The following is a 21400-nucleotide window of genomic DNA, read 5'->3' on the forward strand; positions in this document are numbered from 1 at the left end:
TTTTGTACTATGAGCGTAAGCATTGTATACCCCATTTAGCACTATATTTTGTTAATAAGAATACGTTAAACTTATTTTCGTCTGTAAAGCAAAGAAAGCGAACGTTTGGTGATTCTGTCGGCATATTAACTTGCATAGCCAACTGACTTGTAGGAAACTGTCAGAAGTGGAGCTAAACCAGTAGGGGGTCGATGGTGACGCAGGAAAAACACCCCAAGTGCAGACAAAAAAATTCAAGGAAGCGAGATAGCATACTAGCTCGCAAACCCAGTGCATACCTAGAAATCTTACATGATAAACGCCGATAAACAAAACATGAAATAGAAAGATTCATAGACGGAATAAGTGAACAGAAGACGTCACATCAAAATTCTGGTAAGAAACATTTGCTAGCTGCCTAGCACAGTTTGCTAACCGGCTGATAGTGTGATGTTATTGACAGCTAGCTAGCCCTTGTAGCATGCCGGCTAGCTGGCTAGTTAGCAGCAGGCTAACTAGACCAACGTAAAATTGTCTTTGTTAGCTATCCAGGCTTCTAGCGACACTGTTAGCCTAGCAAAGTGGTTAGCTAGCTCACTGCTAGCTACACCTGGTATCAACAGAAGAAACATAATTCAAAGTCAATGTCGTGAGTTAGAGCTCGTAGCTTGCTAGCTAGTCTTTGTCAGACGACATTAATGCAAGTTTCGTAACATTTATTAAAAAAACTAATGCTGGCATGCCGGTTGTACGGCTAACTAGCCAGCTGTCTGTATTTTTATTAGTGTGGTAAAATGGCTGACGTCTTCCCATACTAACCTGTTCATGTTTGCTTTGGGGAATGGGATATAGTAATCAAGTGAGCTTGGGTGTAAATGTGTTCAAGGTCAGTTCACACATGCCTTGCTTGGCCAGCTTCATCATGTAAACGAAGCACAGTTATTAACGCCATGGCTAGCTACGTGTCCGATTCTCAGTGAAACGCGGTGGCCTCTTGATTGTTATGTCAGGCGAGAGGGAGTGCTTTAGCAGCAGGCCCGATGCTACTGCTGCTGGTTCGGTTGTTATGATCTACAGCTGGGCCGTGCTAGCTCTCGCTAACAGTTCGTTCCTGTCTTGGCGCAGCTAGTTGTACCAGCGACCATATTCTGGCCTTTTGGTTTTCTAGCTACAAAACGCTCAGATAAGACTGACCAGTACTAGGTTGTTTTCTTGAAATTCAGTTAACATGCTTGTGGGAGCAACCTGACAGTTGACAATGGTTTATAAAGTTGGCTAACTAGCTAGCTACATTTCTAACGCATTAGCTACCGTTAGCTAGTGGTGCAGTTTTTCTTCCAATATATTTTATTTCTAGCTGGATGTTACATAAAATTAAAATGGCTCGGTGTTAATACCCCGTCGACCGTTGTGCTAGCTAGATCGCCACGTTTAACATAAATGTAGTGTTGTACATTTGTGTTAACGTCGCGTACTTTGCATAGCTAGATAACATTTTTCATAGAGTAATTACAGAATATGGCAACTACAGTGTATTACTAGCCTATTATCAATTGTTATATTTATCCCATTGCAAAATTCTCAAGATGCTGGTTGGCTAGTGGCTTATATATTTAGACAGATGTAGCGATAAGGGAATGTGTTCGTGATTGGAATTGCTAGTACCGACATGAGTTATTCACACGTCTCAGCCATTACCAGGCAATAGTCTGCACAGTGTTTACCTTTGAGAATGGCTCATTTGTAACTTGCAGCCAACTGTTGGACTAAATGGCATTAAACTGTGCAGATAGCATGACACTTTAATGCTGTCTGAAATATATAGGTAAAATGTTGACGATTTTTCAGGCCTAAAAATGGTCTTTGCAGGCCAGTACTAGCAAGGCCTGGTTTAGCACTAACGTTTCCGTTCCGTCAGTTCCGTTGTCTATCATTGTGACTCACCAATTTGTCTCAAACGCAGTGATAGAGTTAAAACAACAATCATATGTTTTTTGTCCTGAAATGTATGAGTGTTTTGATCTCTGCCTCACAGAAACCCCTGTTACCAGTTCCTAACCGCAGGTCTTATCAGCTGACTTTACAAGCCTCACTGCTGGCAGTGTCAACACTATAGGCGAAGTATCATCATTTCCACTTTACTGTATCTTCTTGTGCAGAGAGTGGCCCACTGAAGCCCATTCATTAGTGGCAAACGGAGCAATAGGACATTGGTTAGCCTAAAGCAAAATAAACCTGTCCAAACTCGTATGTTTCAAATCAAAATATAGAATCTTATGGGCTCTTCCTAGCATCTGCGTGGGACACTTTCTTTCGGACTAGTTTACAACACGTATGACTAGTTTACAACACGTATGACTCCTCCAGCTTCTCTCGAGGGCAGACTTCTACCTGTCAAACTTGCAAACTGCCCACATAGTTAAATATAAATCTGAGTCATTTTGTAGGTGAGCTCTCCTGGACTTGGGTTGCTCTCAGGATCTGCAGTCTGTGAGAGGGGTAGACGGGTTATCTCTAACTCTCTGCCTATCTTAGGATAAGCTATATCTTCTATACCTTTTCCTTCCAGAAGCGCCCACAGTTGTAACAGTTGGGTTAGAGGTGAAACAGTTATCATCAGCTTTACTGTTATTTGTGTCTTTTGCGTCACTGTTATTTGCATCAAAAACATTGTACGGTCCACTGCGTCCATGGTGCTCCAGAAAGAGTTACTGAGCTGGATTTTTAGCAGCAGACAGGAAGCGGTGCTCGAGCTAGTCTCAGACCAGAGAACCGTCATGACTGACAGGAAGCGGTGCTCGAGCTAGTCTCAGACCAGAGAACCGTCATGACTGACAGGAAGCGGTGCTCGAGCTAGTCTCAGACCAGAGAACCGTCATGACTGACAGGAAGCGGTGCTCGAGCTAGTCTCAGACCAGAGAACCGTCATGACTGACAGGAAGCGGTGCTCGAGCTAGTCTCAGACCAGAGAACCGTCATGACTGACAGGAAGCGGTGCTCGAGCTAGTCTCAGACCAGAGAACCGTCATGACTGACAGGAAGCGGTGCTCGAGCTAGTCTCAGACCAGAGAACCGTCATGACTGACAGGAAGCGGTGCTCGAGCTAGTCTCAGACCAGAGAACCGTCATGACTGACAGGAAGCGGTGCTCGAGCTAGTCTCAGACCAGAGAACCGTCATGACTGACAGGAAGCGGTGCTCGAGCTAGTCTCAGACCAGAGAACCGTCATGACTGACAGGAAGCGGTGCTCGAGCTAGTCTCAGACCAGAGAACCGTCATGACTGACAGGAAGCGGTGCTCGAGCTAGTCTCAGACCAGAGAACCGTCATGACTGACAGGAAGCGGTGCTCGAGCTAGTCTCAGACCAGAGAACCGTCATGACTGACAGGAAGCGGTGCTCGAGCTAGTCTCAGACCAGAGAACCGTCATGACTGACAGGAAGCGGTGCTCGAGCTAGTCTCAGACCAGAGAACCGTCATGACTGACAGGAAGCGGTGCTCGAGCTAGTCTCAGACCAGAGAACCATCATGACTGACAGGATTTCAAGACTTGTCCTGTGTAGCCATTTGAGTTTAGTAAAGTTAAAATGAGTTTAGCCAATTAAAGTGAGTTTAGACAATTGTTTAGTAATGAGTTCTCTAGCTAACTTGCGCTACACAAATGGATAACTAAAGGAGGAGGCCAAAGTTCATACGTTGGCTAACATTTTAAAAATTCACATTGACAGATTGAGTCTCTCCCATTTACTTTTTAATTCTCCTGCCAGCACGGTCAGTGAGGGTTTGGTGCAATGGCTGAATGAACCAATTTGTTGCACAGCTATCTGGACCAGTTTGACAGACAACTATAAATAGCTTGGTGTGGTGTATGGTGAAAGTCCGGGCCAGTCTACCTCAAAGCTGAAGTCGAAATAGGAGAGGTAACACTAGGCTGGAGGTGGGCGTGTGTCTGGGCACGACTCCATGTTGGTGTCTGTGTTGTTGACCGATTCTCACCCTGTTGATCTCGATAGTGGTTTAACAGGGGAATTGCCTGCCCCATTGATAACCCAGCATGACCAGGCTTTCAGCCTCCATACATGATGTCAGAGATGGCATCGGGAAGCAGGTTTGAAACACACCTTGCTTAGGGACTTGACTGAGGGAACCTGGCTTATGGACTGAGGGCACCTGGCTTATGGACTGAGGGCACCTGGCTTATGGACTGAGGGCACCTGTTGTGCCATTATTAGGAGAAGGACCAGGAAGCAGCCCTCACCTCCCGCACACACGTCCCACACCTCACACCTGTGGAGGAATGACAAACATGAAACCTCTCATGTCCGTCCTGTCTGTCTCAGGTTCTCCAGAGCTCTCATGTGTTCCTTCCTGTTGGTCTCAGGTTCTCCAGAGCTCTCATGTGTTCCTTCCTGTCTGTCTCAGGTTCTCCAGAGCTCTCATGTCTTCCTTCCTGTCTGTCTCAGGTTCTCCAGAGCTCTCATGTCTTCCTTCCTGTCTGTGTCTCAGGTTCTCCAGAGCTCTCATGTCTTCCTTCCTGTCTGTGTCTCAGGTTCTCCAGAGCTCTCATGTCTTCCTTCCTGTCTGTCTCAGGTTCTCCAGAGCTCTCATGTCTTCCTTCCTGTCTGTGTCTCAGGTTCTGCGATGTTCTCTGCAGCCCGCGCTGGCCCTCAGGTGGAGCTTTCCCTCGCAGCCGGCCGCAGGTTCTCCGTCCCTGCCCAGGAGCAGGCAGTGATTCCTCCCCAGGCCAGGGCCTCCTAAAGCGGACAAGATTGCCAAGATCTGCCCCGTGGCGAGCATGACGGCCACCACCCGTGGCTCTCCTGTCGGCGGCAATGACAGCCAGGGCCAGGCGCCTGACGCTCAGAGCCCGCCCCCTCCCCCACAGAACCAGGTGAGGGCGAGTCTCTGTGTGTGTGGGGGTGTTGTGTACGTGGGCGTGTGTGAGTGTACTTGATGTGTGTGTTGACGTGACGTGTGTGTGCTCTCCAGACGGCGTCCCCCAGCTCGTCCACAGAGCCTTCCCCGGTGAGCCCAGCGGAGGAGCAGGGCCAGGGCGACGCCGCCCCCGCCCTGGAGGAGGACGAGCCAGCCTTCCCCCACACAGATCTGGCCAAGCTGGATGACATGATCAACAGGTACACACACACACACACTGCCAAATATAGGCTGTAGTGTTTGTGTCCATGACTGTGCCCCCTGGTCTGACCTGCTCTCCCTGCTCAGGCCTCGCTGGGTTGTACCAGTCCTACCAAAGGGGGAGTTAGAGGTCCTACTTGAAGCTGCTATCGACCTTAGTAAAAAAGGTAAGTGTCTGTGTGTTGTGCATGATGGGCAGGAACACCGACCCAGAACCCATGGTAGTGTTGTAGGGTGCTGATGAGAGCGTTTTTGGCACACACTTTTGTACTGTTCTTGTTTGTGGAACCTCGTGCCGTGTGTCCTCAGGGCTGGATGGGAAGTGTGAGGCCTGCCAGAGGTTTTTCCGTGACGGCCTGACCATCTCTTTCACCAAGATCCTCACAGACGAGGCTGTGAGCGGGTGGAAGTTTGAGATTCACGTAAGTCTGGAGTCAGAGTTCAGACTGCTGCTGCAGAGGCTGAGGACAAGCCGGTACCAGACCAGCTGGGGCCAGTGGACTCAACCTTTGAGCTAGACACAACCTTTGACTTCACATCTAAATCTCGAAATAAAATTGTTTAAATGTTTTAAAATAGATGATTTTCTTCCTCCCCCGCAGAGATGCATCATCAACAACACCCACCGCCTGGTGGAGCTGTGTGTGAGCAAGCTCTCTCAGGACTGGTTTCCTCTGCTGGAGCTGCTGGCCATGGCCGTCAACCCCCACTGCAAGTTCCACATCTACAACGGCACACGGCCCTCTGAGACCGTCCCTGCCGGCGCCACGCTGGCCGACGACGAGCTGTACGCGCGCCCCCCCGACCCCCGCTCGCCCAAGGTAGGGGCAGGGGCAGGGGTCAGTACAAGGGTTGATAACATTTTATTGTCCATTTAGGATGGACATTTATTTTGCATTTACCTTCCAGTAAATGCATCACATAGACAGATGGAACTTTCTTTGTTCACTGAATAATAATCATAATTATTCATTCGATTAATTTGGGAAAACCTTAAAAACATATTTCTGTAGTAGAAGTTATCCTCTCGCTGTGTCACATCTCTCTCCCACAGGGCTGGCTGGTGGATCTGATCAACAAGTTTGGAACCCTGAACGGGTTTCAGATCCTCCACGATCGCTTCATGAGTGGACAGGCCCTCAACGTCCAGATCATCGCTGCCCTCATCAAGTACGCTCTCAAACACACCACACTGGCCCCCCTCGCTGCCGTTTAAATGTTCCTTCCTGACGTGTGTCTGTGTGTGTGTGTGTGGTTCAGACCGTTCGGGCAGTGCTACGAGTTCCTCACGCTGCACACGGTGAAGAAGTTCTTCCTCCCGGTGATCGAGATGGTCCCTCAGTTCCTGGAGAACCTCACGGACGAGGAGCTGAAGAAGGAGGCCAAGAACGAGGCCAAGAACGACGCTCTGTCCATGATCATCAAGTCCCTGAAGAACCTGGCGTCCAGGGTCCCCGGCCAGGAGGAGACCGTAAAGAACCTGGAGATCTTCCGCCTGAAGATGATCCTCAGGTTTTCATCGTTATTATTTATCTTTAGCTCAGGTTTGTTTTCAAACGTGGGAGAGACGGCTTTTTTTAAGCTGTGGATAAATATGCCGTTAAATCAGATTTTCTGAGTGTGGGTGAGGGGAAACCGATTTTTCGGTTTTTCAAAAGTGGGACATATTGCCCCTACACCCCTGAGTCAGGTGATGGTTGTTCATCAGTCACTCTGCATTTTGATTGGCTCGTGCTTGACATCCTCGATTGGTTGGTCATCCAGGTTACTGCAGATCTCCTCTTTCAACGGCAAGATGAACGCTCTGAACGAGGTGAACAAGGTCATCTCCAGTGTGTCCTACTACACACACCGCCATGGCAACCCCGAGGAGGAGGAGTGGCTGACGGCTGAACGCATGGCGGTGAGGAAACACTCGTGTTCTGTTATAGGACGGGGAAACAGTGCATTCAGGGAAGTCCGAAGTGTTGAATCCTGATATTTGAGGTCGGGTGTCATCAAATTCAACGTATCATTGGATGAAATTGAATGCTGTATTAAGCAGCCACCACTGATGGAGAGAGAGTTGTGTTCATGTTTCTCTCTCTCTCTCTCTCTCTCTCTCTCTCTCTCTCTCTCTCTCTCTCTCTCTCTCTCTCTCTCTCTCTCTCTCTCTCTCTCTCTCTCTCTCTCTCTCTCTCTCTCTCTCTCTCTCTCTCTCTCTCTCTCTCTCTCTCTCTCTCTCTCTCTCTCTCTCTCTCTCTCTCTCTCAGGAGTGGATCCAGCAGAACCACATCCTGTCCATCGTCTTGAGGGACAGCCTGCACCAGCCGCAGTACGTGGAGAAGCTGGAGAAGATCCTTCGCTTCGTCATCAAGGAGAAGGCTCTCACCATGCAGGACCTGGACAGCATCTGGGCGGCTCAGGTGAGCAGACGTCTGCCCAGGGACACCTTCCCACCATCAACCCTCCCCTCTCCTGTTTACCCCCGCCGTCAAAACGTCTCCCACCACAAATTACTTTATCTGTCTGTATTTGATCCAAAAGTATGGTTGAGTGTTTTCTAAGGCTGATTTAGAAGGATACAAACGCCCATTTTCTGGTGCAACCAGAATCAGTATAAAAGCGTGTAGTCCTGATTTCCCTGCCCATGTCTGTCAGGCTGGGAAACACGAGGCGATAGTGAAGAACGTTCATGACCTCCTGGCCAAGCTGGCCTGGGACTTCTCCCCTGAGCAGCTGGACCATCTGTTCGACTGCTTCAAGGTGAGCAAGAGATCCCTCACCCTGCATCACCACACCATCCTAGTCCCTCACCCTGCATCACCACACCATCCTAGTCCCTCACCCTGCATCACCACACCATCCTAGTCCCTCACCCTGCATCACCACACCATCCTAGTCCCTCACCCTGCATCACCACGCCATCCTAGTCCCTCACCCTGCATCACCACACCATCCTAGTCCCTCACCCTGCATCACCACACCATCCTAGTCCCTCACCCTGCATCACCACACCATCCTAGTCCCTCACCCTGCATCACCACACCATCCTAGTCCCTCACCCTGCATCACCACACCATCCTAGTCCCTCACCCTGCATCACCACACCATCCTAGTCCCTCACCCTGCATCACCACACCATCCTAGTTAACTTCAGTGCGTGTGTGTGCTTGTGCAGGCCAGCTGGACCAGCGCCAGTAAGAAGCAGCGTGAGAAGCTGCTGGAGCTGATCAGGCGCCTGGCGGAGGACGATAAGGATGGCGTGATGGCCCACAAGGTGCTCAACCTGCTGTGGAACCTGGCACACAGCGACGATGTCCCTGTGGACATCATGGACCAGGCCCTCAGCGCACACATCAAGATCCTGGACTACAGCTGCTCTCAGGTACCTCCAGCCTGCCACATGACCCTGGAATGATGCATCCAGCTGTTCCATGTAGAGGCTGTAGGCCTTGAGAGAGAACATGATCCTGTCTCACCTCCATCCTGTCTCACCTCCATCCCGTCTCACCTCCATCCCGTCTTACCTCCATCCCGTCTCACCTCCATCCCGTCTCACCTCCATCCCGTCTCACCTCCATCCCGTCTCACCTCCATCCCGTCTCACCAACCCTCCGTCTCCACGTCTGCAGGACAGAGACACCCAGAAGATCCAGTGGATCGACCGCTTCATCGAGGAGCTCCGGACCAATGAGAAGTGGGTGATCCCGGCCCTGAAGCAGATCAGAGAGATCTGCAGCCTGTTTGGAGAGGCGCCACAGAACCTCAGGTGAGGCCACAGGAGGGGGGCCCTCCTGGTCCTGATGTCCATGACACAGAGGATGGCGTATTTCATCATCCTGACGTGTGCAACTGGATACATTGAGCGTAACTTGTCTTGACACACTGCAGTGTTTAGTTTGTGTGTAACTGTTTTTGATACACTGCTAGTACGCTATAATTCCCCCTAGTGGATGAATGCAGTGTCTCTCTCTCTATCCTTTTATCTTTCTTATCTATTCATCAGTCTACACTTTAGAGCTTTTTTAGTTCTGCCTGTCATGGTGCTTCACATGTATAGACACTTATCTAAGTAGATAACATCAACACTGGTTGCTTTCAAATCAGTTAAGATGTCAGTATTCACTGGATTCCTCTGTCTCTCCTCCTCCCCTCCTGCCTCCTCTCCTCCTGCCTCCTCTCCTCCTCCTCCCCTGCAGTCAGACCCAGAGGAGTCCTCACGTGTTCTACCGCCACGACCTGATCAACCAGCTGCAGCACAACCATGCGCTGGTCACCCTGGTGGCTGAGAACCTGTCTGCCTACATGGAGACCATGCGCCAGTTCTCCAAAGGTTGGTTCCCCGTCTGCAGCAGGTGCTGTAGCGAGGGGGGGCAGGGTGCAGGAACAGCAGGTGCTGTAGCGGGGGGGGGGGCAGGGAGAGTAGGGGGCCAGTGTCTAACTCCCAGGTTCTCCCTTGGTTCTCCCAGCAGAGCATGCGGACTTCGACCCCCAGAACGTGAGGGTGGGCAGCCGATACAGCCACGTACAGGAAGTTCAGGAAAGACTAAACTTCCTGAGGTGAGGAGGGGGGGGGGGAGAGTGTTATGGACTCTGTGTGAGCAGCTGCCTGTGTTTTGGCTTGTGACCAGCTTTGCTGGTTGTGATAACAATGGTTAGTCAGTGGTGTGTTAGTATTGACCTTTGTCCATGTCTGCCCCTCTCCCCCCCTCTCTCCCTCTCTCCAGGTTCCTGCTGAAGGATGGCCAGCTGTGGCTCTGTGCTCCCCAGGCCAAGCAGATCTGGAAGTGTCTGGCTGAGAGCGCTGTCTTCCTGTGTGACCGCGAGGCCTGTTTCAAATGGTACACACGCACACCCTCATAGTAACAGCCTGCCTGTGAGGTGTGTCCTGTGTGCTACCCCCCTGACCCCTGACCCCTTTCACCAGGTACTCCAAGCTGATGGGCGACGAGCCTGACCTGGACCCAGACATCAACAAGGACTTCTTTGAGAACAATGTTCTGCAGTTGGACCCGTCTCTGCTGACGGAGAACGGGATGAAGTGCTTCGAGAGGTTCTTCAAGGCCGTCAACTGCCGTGAGGGCAAGCTGGTGGCCAAGCGCAGGGCTTACATGATGGACGACCTGGAGCTCATCGGACTGGACTACCTGTGGAAGGTCAGTCTCACACACACTCACTCTGTGGACTACCTGTGGCTCGACCTGTGAGTCTGTGTTGTGGATGGATAGGGACTTGTAGGGTGGTGTAGAAGTGAGTGTGTGTTGTGGAGGAGCAAGACTGATGTGCTCTCTCTCCAGGTGGTCATCCAGGGCAGCGACGACATCGCCAGCAGAGCCATCGACCTCCTGAAAGAGATCTACACCAACCTGGGGCCCAAGCTGCAGGTCAACCAGGTAACACAGATACACACACCCACAGATACACACTCATACAATTGCAGATGTACATTTACAAATAAACCATACATACAGACGCACACAAGCGCCTGTACTTCCAGTGAAAGCCAGTGGTATTCTGAGCCCAAACCCTAACCTTGGTTGGTGTGACCCAGGTGGAGATCCACGAGGACTTCATCCAGTCGTGTTTCGACCGCCTGAAGGCATCGTACGACACTCTGTGTGTTCTGGACCGAGACAAGGACAGCATCAACTGTGCCCGCCAGGAAGCCATCCGCATGGTCCGAGTGCTCAACGTGTTGAAGGAGTACATCAACGAGTGTGACAGTGACTACCATGAGGAGAGGAGCATACTGCCCATGTCCAGGTACTGACACACACACACACACACACACACACAGCATCTTGCACATTTCTTTTACCAATAAAAAATAAACTAGAAAAAAATAAACGTATTATTAATCTAGACTTAAACTGTTCTTGGCCCAACCGTGTATTTTCTGTTTCTCTACCATCTCTCTCACTCTCACTCTCTCTCTCTCTGCCCCCCTCCCCCCAGGGCGTTCCGGGGGAAGCACATCACGTTGATCGTGCGGTTCCCCAACCAGGGGCGGCAGGTGGACGACCTGGACATCTGGTCCCACACCAACGACACCATCGGCTCTGTGAGGAGGGGCATCCTCACCCGCATCAAGGCCAATGCCACGCACACCAAGATAGAGCTGTTCATTGGTGGAGAGGTGGTGGATCCGGCCGACGACAGGAAGCTGATTGGACAGCTCAACCTCAAAGATAAAACGGTGAGTGGATTGTTATTGACATAATAAACACTAATACATTTACATTTAATCATTTAGCAGAGGCTCTTATCCAGAGGGACTTACAGTAAGTAAATGGACATTCCCCCGAGGCAAGTAGGGTGAAGTGCCTTGCCAAAGGACACAACGTCATTTGGCACAGCCGGGAATCGACCCATTATAATAAAGCCATGCTGTGTTGAAGAAGACATGTACAGTGCATCAGCAGCCTTGTGGAAGTGTATGAACCCTCTCTCCCCAGCTGATAACAGCTAAGCTGACCCAGGTGAGCGCTACGGTGCCGTCCAGTCCTGACAGCTCCTCAGACTCCTCCACCGGCTCACCCGGGAACCACGGCAACCACTTCAGTGAGGGCCCCAACCCCGAGGTGGAGAGCTGTCTTCCTGGAGTGGTGAGACACACACACACACACACACACACACAAGCAGAGACACACACACACAAGCAGAGACACACACACACACCAACATCACAGTCAGTGTAACCAGATGTGTGGTGTCTCTCCCGTCTCCAGATCATGTCTCTGCACCTGCGCTACATCTCCTTCCTGTGGCAGGTGGCCGACCTGGGCTGCACCCTCAACATGCCCCTGCTCCGAGACGGAGCAAGGCTACTGACCAAGCTCATGCCCCCAGGTACACACACACACACACGTATACACACAGGCCTCACTATTAGCTGGTTGTGTTTAGATACTGTTAGCTGGTTGTGTTTAGATACTGCTAGCTGGTTGTGTTTAGATACTGCTAGCTGGTTGTGGTTGTGTTTAGATACTGTTAGCTGGTTGTGTTTAGATACTGCTAGCTGGTTGTGTTTAGATACTGCTAGCTGGTTGTGGTTGTGTTTAGATACTGCTAGCTGGTTGTGTTTAGATACTGCTAGATGGTTGTGTTTAGATACTGCTAGCTGGTTGTGGTTGTGTTTAGACACCAGCACGGTGGAGAACCTGCGAGCCATCTGTCTGGACCACGCCAAGCTGGGGGAGAACAGCCTCAGCCCCACCCTGGACTCTCGCTTCTTCGGCCCCTCGCCTTCCCAAGTGCTTTACCTCACCGAGGTGGGTAGCGGAGGAAGAGGGCTGTGTGTGAGAAGTGGTTCAGCTCGCTCCTCCAGTATAAATACAGCCCACCTGTGGCTAGATGTGTCCTTTCCTGCCCTCCTCGCCCCCTGAGAGACTCCTTCCCCCCCCAGGTGGTGTACGCTCTGCTCATGCCTGCCAGCGGCACCCTGGGAGAGGACGCCTGCGACTTCCAGTTCAACTTCCTGAAGAGCGGCGGGCTCCCGCTCGTACTGAGCATGCTCACCAGGAACAACTTCCTGCCCAGCGCCGACATGGAGACCCGTCGGGGGGCGTACCTCAACGCCCTGAAGATCGCCAAGCTGCTGCTCACCGCCGTGGGCTTCGGGCACGTGAAGGCGGTGGCAGAGGCGTGCCAGCCGGAGGTGGAGGGCACCACCCCAGCCTCGCCGGTAAATAACCCTGTAAGACTTGTTCACCGAGGAGAGCGGCGCCTCACAGACCCCCTTTGACCCCCTCGTCCCCCTGTGTGAGGAGAGCCCCAGTCCTAACTCCTCTGTCCTTCCAGATCAACCAGGCCACGCACGACCAGGCGCTGGTGCTGCAGAATGCACTTCAGAACATCCCAAACCCCGCCTCTGAGTGCATGCTGCGCAACGTGGCCATCCGGTTGGCTCAGCAGATCTCTGACGAGGTGAGGACACGCCCCCTCAGGCCGTCTGTCGCAAACGTCAAGCTCGTAGATTTAGATACACTTGACATTAAGGTTACATTAACAACAGAACTACATATACATACTGTACCTATAATGAGGTAGGATTGGTATAGGTAGGTTTTATTGGTATAGTTCAAGTTGTACAAATGTTTTAGGTAAAATGTAAACGTTTATTTAATTCCTAAAGCCTGAATGTGAATGTTTCCTCCGGTGTCTCCAGCAGAACTTCTTCCAGGCGTCTAAGTACATCCCAGACATCTGTGTGATCCGGGCAGTGCAGAAGATCGTGTGGGCGTCAGGCTGCGGCACTGTGCAGCTGGTCTTCAGCTCCAACGAAGACATCAGCCAGATCTACGAGAAGGTGACGCCAGACTCCCTGTCTGTCTGTGTGTGTGTGTGTCTGTGTGTGCGTGTGTTAACCCGTGTCTGCCCGTGTAGACGAATGCGGGGCAGGAGCCAGATGGGGAGGATGAGCAGGTGTGCTGCGAGGCCCTGGAGGTCATGACCCTGTGCTTCGCCCTGCTGCCCACGGCCCTGGACACCCTCAGCAAGGAGAAGGCCTGGCAGACCTTCATCATAGATCTGCTGCTGCACTGCCACAGCAAGTACGTACGGCTGGCTGGCTCTCCCTCTCTCTCTCTTGCTGGCTCTCTCTCTCTTGCTGGCTCTCTCTTGCTGTCTCTCTCTCTCTTGCTGTCTCTCTCTCTCTCTGTCCTCCTCCCTCACGACTCCGTCCTCACACCCCTCTGACGTGTGTGTGTGCAGGTCTGTGAGGCAGATGGCCCAGGAGCAGTTCTTCCTCATGGCCACCAGGTGCTGTATGGGCCACAGACCCCTCCTGTTCTTCATAACCCTGCTGTTCACCGTGTTGGGGGTGAGTCTCTCCTCCCCTGCTGCTTCCTGCCTGGGAACGCCAGGCAGCTGAGGAGCGTGTTGGTTGAGGTGTGACCCTGTCTGAAAGCCTTTCTCTTGTGAACGTGTGAGTATTGATCTCTCCAGACGACAGCTAAGGAGCGGGCGAAGCAGGCTGGAGACTACTTCACCCTGCTGAGACACCTCCTCAACTACGCCTACAACAGCAACATCAACCTGCCCAATGCCGAGGTGCTGCTCAACAACCAGATCGCCTGGCTCAAGAGGATCAGGGTGAGCCCCAGACCACTCTCTAACTTCCCCCACCTTGGCTGTCCTGGAGTGTGCGGTGTGCTGGTTGGAGAGACTGTTGTGGTGATGGTGTGTTGTCTTCTCAGGACGAGGTGAAGCGGTCGGGGGAGACTGGGGTGGAGGAGACCATTCTGGAAGGTCACCTGGGGGTCACCAAGGAGCTGCTCTCTTTCCAGACTCCACAGAAGAAGTTCTACATCGGCTGTGAGACGGGAGGGGCTAACCTCATCAAGGTAGGTCTGCCTCTGTAAAGCGATGTACAAGGGGGGATTTGAACCTGATACCTCTTGATCTGCAGTCAAATGAGCTACCACCTAGCTACACCCGTCCGCTTTAACAATTGTTATCCCTCTCCTTCCCTCCCTCCAGGAGCTGATAGATGACTTCATCTTCCCTGCGTCTAACGTGTACCTGCAGTACATGAAGAGTGGGGAGTTCCCCCCAGAGCAGGCCATCCCTGTGTGCAGCAGCCCCGCCTCTATCAACGCCGGCTTGGAGCTGCTGGTGGCGCTGGCGGTGGGCTGTGTACGCAACCTCAAGCAGATCGTCGACACGCTCACCGACATGTACTACCTAGGTAAACACCTTCGATGTACGCTACACTTACATTGTATTCACTGAGGAGCGGCAGTTATTCAGGAACTTTTATTGTAAGAGTAACAACCTTTCTTGTATTTATAAAGGCGTCAGTAAAGGGAATTTAACAAAATGGAATGGACTACTTTCCTTCTCCTCCCCCAGGCTGTGAGTCTCTGACGGAGTGGGAGTACCTGCCCCCCGTAGGCCCGCGACCCACCAAGGGCTTCGTTGGGCTGAAGAACGCGGGCGCCACCTGCTACATGAACTCAGTCATCCAGCAGCTCTACATGATCCCGCCCATACGCAACGGCATCCTGGCCGTGGAGGGGACCGGCTCCGACGTGGACGAAGACACGTCAGGAGACGAGAAGCAGGAGAGCGAGGTGAGACAGGAGACAGGGTCCAGGCTAGGAGGGGTGAGACAGGAGACAGGGTCCAGGCTAGGAGGGGTGAGACAGGAGACAGGGTCCAGGCTAGGAGGGGTGAGACAGGAGACAGGGTCCAGGCTAGGAGGGGTGAGACAGGAGACAGGGTCCAGGCTAGGAGGGGTGAGAGAGGAGACAGGGTCCAGGATAGGAGGGGTGAGACAGGAGACAGGGTCCAGGCTAGGAGGGGTGAGACAGGAGACAGGGTCCAGGCTAGGAGGGGTGAGAGAGGAGACAGGGTCCAGGATAGGAGGGTCTGGTCTAGTTCCTGTTCCTGTATGTCACTGTGGACCGAACATAAAGTCACGTGTGTTGTTGTTGTTGTTGTCAGGGTAACGCAGACCCTCGGGACGAAGTGTTTAGCTACAACCACCAGTTTGACGACAAGCCCAAGTCTGAGGACAGGAAGGAGTACAACATGGGGGTGCTGCGCCACCTGCAGGTCATCTTTGGTCACCTGGCCGCCTCTAGGCTGCAGTACTACGTCCCCAGAGGGTTCTGGAAGCAGTTCAGGTAGGTTCCACACTGCAACCATCAGGTTCCACACTGCAACCATCAGGTTCCACACTACAACCATCAGGTTCCACACTACAACCATCAGGTTCCACACTACAACCATCAGGTTCCACACTGCAACCATCAGGTTCCACACTACAACCATCAGGTTCCACACTACAACCATCAGGTTCCACACTGCAACCATCAGGTTCCACACTACAACCATCAGGTTCCACACTGCAACCATCAGGTTCCACACTACAACCATCAGGTTCCACACTGCAACCATCAGGTTCCACACTGCAACCATCAGGTTCCACACTGCAACCATCAGGTTCCACACTGCAACCATCAGGTTCCACACTACAACCATCAGGTTCCACACTGCAACCATCAGGTTCCACACTACAACCATCAGGTTCCACACTACAACCATCAGGTTCCACACTGCAACCATCAGGTTCCACACTGCAACCATCAGGTTCCACACTGCAACCATCAGGTTCCACACTGCAACCATCAGGTTCCACACTGCAACCATCAGGTTCCACACTGCAACCATCAGGTTCCACACTGCAACCATCAGGTTCCACACTGCAACCATCAGGTTCCACACTGCAACCATCAGGTTCCACACTGCAACCATCAGGTTCCACACTGCAACCATCAGGTTCCACACTGCAACCATCAGGTTCCACACTGCAACCATCAGGTTCCACACTGCAACCATCAGGTTCCACACTGCAACCATCAGGTTCCACACTGCAACCATCAGGTTCCACACTGCAACCATCAGGTTCCACACTGCAACCATCAGGTTCCACACTGCAACCATCAGGTTCCACACTGCAACCATCAGGTTCCACACTGCAACCATCAGGTTCCACACTGCAACCATCGTCTCTCGTTTGGTCGCAAGTCCAGGGTCCAGTATCATATTCTTTCATTTAGAAAATGTTTCGGTCAAATTCGATTTGTAGAGTATGGAAGCAAATCAGTGACATAATGTTTTGAATTTTAAAAGCCATTGAATACTTAATATTGAAATGTAAACACCACCGAAATTGTTGGTTTAGAATTCAGCTCTTTTTAAAATTGCTATATGAATTTAAAGGAAAAACAAATTCAAGCTTCAGAAATTCAAAGAGAACAAAATTCAGGCTGCTTAAATTCGAAAGGTGAAATTCAGATCCCAAGAATTGGAGTCGAAAGAATTGGAGTCGAAAGAATTGGAGTCGAAAGAATTGGAGTCGAAAGAATTGGAGTCGAAAGAATTGGAGTCGAAAGAATTGGAGTCGAAAGAATTGGAGTCGAAAGAATTGGAGTCGAAAGAATTGGAGTCGAAAGAATTGGAGTCGAAAGAATTGGAGTCGAAAGAATTGGAGTCGAAAGAATTGGAGTCGAAAGAAATCTGATTTTATTTGGGCTTGAAGTCTTTCAGCTCCAATATTTTTGGTTCGAATTTTTGGGATCTGAGTTTCACCATTTGAATTTGAGCAGCCTGAATTTTGTTCTATTTGAATTTCTGAAGCTTGAATTGTTTTTTGATTGAATTTTTGGTATCAGAATGTTTCTGTCGAAGTTGAGCAACCTGAATTTCCAACCCTTGAACATAGAAATTAATTCTTATTTCAATTTTAAAGAGATGAATTAAAAACCAACACATTGTCAATTGTCACATGTCAATATTAAGTCTTCAATGACTTTCAAATTCAAAACATGATGTCACTGATTTGCTTCCATCGTAGAGCCCTTATCATAAGTGATGTCCACAGATCAACACCTTTAACCAACCCAAACTCTCAGTAGGCGTAGTTATTCCGTTCCTTAATTCCTCCCTCTTGTATTCTCCCTCCCTCCCCCCTGCAGGTTGTGGGGGGAGCCGGTGAACCTGCGCGAGCAGCACGATGCGCTGGAGTTCTTTAACTCCCTGGTGGACAGTCTGGACGAGGCCCTGAAGGCCCTGGGACATGCCTCCATGCTCAGCAAGGTGCTGGGGGGCTCCTTTGCCGACCAGAAGATCTGCCAGGGCTGTCCTCACAGGTACACACACACACACACACACACACACACACACACAAACATGTATGGTACCAGTGCATCTGAGTGTGTGTGTGTGTGTGTAGGTACGAGTGTGAGGAGTCCTTCACCACGTTGAACGTGGACATCAGAAACCACCAGAACCTTCTGGACTCCATGGAGCAGTACGTGAAGGGAGACCTGCTGGAGGGGGCCAACGCCTACCACTGTGAAAAGTGCAACAAGAAGGTTCCTGTCCTTTTCTCCTGACCTGTGGCTTGCCTCCTCTGATCCGAGTGTCCTGACCTGTGGCTTGCCTCCTCTGATCCGAGTGTCCTGACCTGTGGCTTGCCTCCTCGGATCCGAGTGTCCTGACCTGTGGCTTGCCTCCTCGGATCCGAGTGTCCTGCTGTTTGATGTTAACACCCAAACTGTGAACGTCATTCTCTCTATTGCTCTTATACCGCTTCAGATATGGAAATATGGAAATTGTATTACATTTACATTTAGTTATTTAGCAGACGCTCTTATCCAGAGCGATTTACAGTAAGTACAGGGACATTCCCCCGAGGCAAGCAGGGTGAAGTGCCTTGCCCAAGGACACAACGTTATTTTGCACAGCCGGGAATCGAACTGGCAACCTTCAGATTACTAGCCCGATTCCCTAACCACTCAGACACCTGACTCCCTGTATTACTTGGATGTCACACTCAATACACCTTCTGATCAGAGTGTGGTGCTGTGTGTGCTAGCCTGGCCTGACGTGGTGCTGTGTGTGCTAGCCTGGCCTGACATGGTGCTGTGTGTACTAGCCTTGCCTGACGTGGTGCTGTGTGTGCTAGCCTGGCCTGACGTGGTGCTGTGTGTGCTAGCCTGGCCTGACGTGGTGCTGTGTGTGCTAGCCTGGCCTGACGTGGTGCTGTGTGTGCTAGCCTGGCCTGACGTGGTGCTGTGTGTGCTAGCCTGGCCTGACGTGGTGCTGTGTGTGCTAGCCTGGCCTGACGTGGTGCTGTGTTTGTCAGGTGGACACGGTGAAGAGGCTGCTCATTAAGAAGCTGCCCCCGGTCCTGGCCATCCAGCTGAAGCGCTTCGACTACGATTGGGAGAGGGAGTGTGCCATCAAGTTCAACGACTACTTTGAGTTCCCCCGTGAGCTGGACATGGAGCCCTACACCGTGGCGGGCGTGGCCAAGCTGGAGGGGGACGATGGGAACCCAGAGAGCCAGGTACCCGACGCCCCCTCGTTAAGACTGCAGCTGCAGCCCTGCTCCCTCGTTAAGACTGCAGCTGCAGCCCTGCTCCCTCGTTAAGACTGCAGCTGCAGCCCTGCTCCCTCGTTAAGACTGCAGCTGCAGCCCTGCTCCCTCGTTAAGACTGCAGCTGCAGCCCTGCTCCCTCGTTAAGACTGCAGCTGCAGCCCTGCTCCCTCGTTAAGACTGCAGCTGCAGAACTTTTAGTTGTGCTGATGTTTGACCTGCTGTCTTCTCTCCTTTTTGTGCACCTGCTTATCTTTCCTCCCCCCCCGTCCTCCCTGCTCCTGTCAGATGATCCAGCAGAACGAGCCGTCCGAACCCGAGCCCCCTGGCTGCAGTTCCCGCTACCGCCTGGTCGGTGTGCTGGTGCACTCGGGCCAGGCCAGCGGGGGACATTACTACTCCTACATCGTCCAACGAGACGGCTCCAGGGGTGACAGCGGCCAGAGAGACGTCTCCGGGGGCGACAGTGGCCAGAGAGACCGCTGGTACAAGTTTGACGACGGCGACGTGACGGAGTGCAAGATGGACGACGAGGAGGAGATGAAGAGCCAGTGCTTTGGGGGGGAGTACATGGGGGAGGTGTTCGACCACATGATGAAGAGGATGTCATACCGCCGGCAGAAGCGCTGGTGGAACGCCTACATCCTGTTCTACGAGAGGATGGACACGCAGGGAGGAGCCCCAGCCGACGCCGAGCTCGCCAAGTGCATCTCAGAGCTCACCGTCTCTCCACCCACCACCCCGCGACAGGTACGGCCTGAACACGTGTGTGTGCATTGAGGCAGGTGTGTGTGTGTGTGTGAACCTTGGTTTGTCGCTGTGTGGGCTAAGTTGTGTATGGGTTATTTATGATTCATACTCACACAGGTACCTTATGGTGTACTGGGTCTTAAGCCCCTCCTCACACACCTTAACCAGACCTGTATGCACCTTGTCCTGTTCCTTGTCACATACCTCCCCTTCCTCTTCCTGCTGGAGCAGGTGAAGATGCCAGGGGCCATTGAGTGCAGCGTGAGGAAGCAGAACGTGCAGTTCATGCACAGCCGCATGCAGTACAGCCTGGAGTACTTTCAGTTCATCAAGAAACTGCTCACCTGCAACAGCGTCTACCTCAACCCTCCTCCAGGTACCTGCTGCCCCCCTGCTGCCCCCCTGCTGCCCCCCTGCTGCCCCCCTGCTTCCCCCCTGCTTCCCCCCTGCTTCCCCCCTGCTTCCCCCCTGCTGCCCCCCTGCTGCCCCCCTGCTGCCCCCCTGCTTCCCCCCTGCTTCCCCCCTGCTGCCCCCCTGCTTCCCCCCTGCTGCCCCCCTGCTGCCCCCCTGCTGCCCCCCTGCTGCCCCCCTGCTGCTCCCCTGCTGCCCCCCTGCTGCTCCCCTGCTGCCCCCCTGCTGCCCCCCTGCTGCCCCCCTGATGCCCCCCTGCTGCCCCCCTGCTGCCCCCCTGCTTCCCCCGTGCTTCCCCCCTGCTGCCCCCCTGCTTCCCCCCTGCTGCCCCCCTGCTTCCCCCCTGCTGCCCCCCTGCTGCCCCCCTGCTGCTCCCCTGCTGCCCCCCTGCTGCCCCCCTGCTGCCCCCCTGCTTCCCCCCTGCTGCCCCCCTGCTGCCCCCCTGCTGCCCCCCTGCTGCCCCCCTGCTGCTCCCCTGCTGCCCCCCTGCTTCCCCCCTGCTGCCCCCCTGCTGCCCCCCTGCTGCCCCCCTGCTTCCCCCCTGCTGCCCCCCTGCTGCTCCCCCAGTCCTGCTGCTCCTCACCTCCTCCCTCCCTCCCTACCTCCTCCCCCAGCCCTACCTCCTCCCCCAGCCCTCACCTCCTCCCTCCCTCCCTACCTCCTCCCCCAGCCCTCACCTCCTCTCCCAGCCCTCACCTCCTCCCTCCCTCCTCCCCCAGCCCTCACCTCCTCCTTCCCCCTCCCCAAGCCCTCACCTCCTCCCCCAGCCCTCACCTCCTCCCTCCCTCCTCCCTCAGCCCTCACCTCCTCCTTCCTCCCTCCCTCCTCCCCCAGCCCTCACCTCCTCCTTCCCCCTCCCTCAGCCCTCACCTCCTCTCCTCCCTCAGCCCTCACCTCCTCCTTCCTCCCTCCCTCCTCCCCCAGCCCTCACCTCCTCCCTCCCTCCTCCCTCAGCCCTCACCTCCTCCTTCCTCCCTCCCTCCTCCCCCAGCCCTCACCTCCTCCTTCCCCCTCCCTCAGCCCTCACCTCCTCTCCTCCCCCAGCCCTCACCTCCTCTCCTCCCCCAGCCCTCACCTCCTCCCCCAGCCCTCACCTCCTTCCTCCCTCCCTCCTCCCCCAGCCCTCACCTCCTCCTTCCCCCTCCCTCAGCCCTCACCTCCTCTCCTCCCCCAGCCCTCACCTCCTCTCCTCCCCCAGCCCTCACCTCCTCCCCCAGCCCTCACCTCCTTCCTCCCTCCCTCCTCCCCCAGCCCT

General features: G+C 53.2%; 1 protein-coding gene across 11 annotated transcripts in view; it reads left to right on the top strand.

The window, feature by feature from the left end:
• Positions 1-21400, top strand: part of LOC134007827 (probable ubiquitin carboxyl-terminal hydrolase FAF-X) — a 28291-nt gene continuing 6891 nt past the window's right edge. For 2 of the 11 annotated variants that reach the window (XM_062447526.1, XM_062447527.1), the window contains exons 1-38: positions 2-375; positions 4612-4869; positions 4968-5113; positions 5202-5281; positions 5424-5536; positions 5717-5953; positions 6169-6284; positions 6375-6626; positions 6879-7017; positions 7367-7519; positions 7755-7859; positions 8275-8481; positions 8729-8865; positions 9296-9429; positions 9566-9656; positions 9824-9937; positions 10024-10252; positions 10394-10489; positions 10648-10859; positions 11052-11292; positions 11552-11701; positions 11825-11945; positions 12237-12367; positions 12502-12792; positions 12897-13022; positions 13264-13404; positions 13482-13648; positions 13809-13917; positions 14043-14189; positions 14294-14440; positions 14577-14784; positions 14949-15169; positions 15543-15724; positions 17579-17752; positions 17836-17977; positions 18751-18954; positions 19273-19734; positions 19966-20110. In XM_062447526.1, the coding sequence (XP_062303510.1) occupies positions 4774-4869; positions 4968-5113; positions 5202-5281; positions 5424-5536; positions 5717-5953; positions 6169-6284; positions 6375-6626; positions 6879-7017; positions 7367-7519; positions 7755-7859; positions 8275-8481; positions 8729-8865; positions 9296-9429; positions 9566-9656; positions 9824-9937; positions 10024-10252; positions 10394-10489; positions 10648-10859; positions 11052-11292; positions 11552-11701; positions 11825-11945; positions 12237-12367; positions 12502-12792; positions 12897-13022; positions 13264-13404; positions 13482-13648; positions 13809-13917; positions 14043-14189; positions 14294-14440; positions 14577-14784; positions 14949-15169; positions 15543-15724; positions 17579-17752; positions 17836-17977; positions 18751-18954; positions 19273-19734; positions 19966-20110 (6166 nt within the window). In that variant the 5' untranslated portion in view covers positions 2-375; positions 4612-4773. Of the gene's footprint in view, positions 376-4611; positions 4870-4967; positions 5114-5201; positions 5282-5423; positions 5537-5716; positions 5954-6168; positions 6285-6374; positions 6627-6878; positions 7018-7366; positions 7520-7754; positions 7860-8274; positions 8482-8728; positions 8866-9295; positions 9430-9565; positions 9657-9823; positions 9938-10023; positions 10253-10393; positions 10490-10647; positions 10860-11051; positions 11293-11551; positions 11702-11824; positions 11946-12236; positions 12368-12501; positions 12793-12896; positions 13023-13263; positions 13405-13481; positions 13649-13808; positions 13918-14042; positions 14190-14293; positions 14441-14576; positions 14785-14948; positions 15170-15542; positions 15725-17578; positions 17753-17835; positions 17978-18750; positions 18955-19272; positions 19735-19965; positions 20111-21400 lie in introns of all 11 variants that reach the window. The other 9 variants (XM_062447529.1, XM_062447531.1, XM_062447530.1 and 6 more) reach the window with 9 other exon arrangements.

Source organism: Osmerus eperlanus, chromosome 21 (assembly GCF_963692335.1).
Source record: "Osmerus eperlanus chromosome 21, fOsmEpe2.1, whole genome shotgun sequence".
NCBI lineage: Eukaryota > Metazoa > Chordata > Actinopteri > Osmeriformes > Osmeridae > Osmerus > Osmerus eperlanus.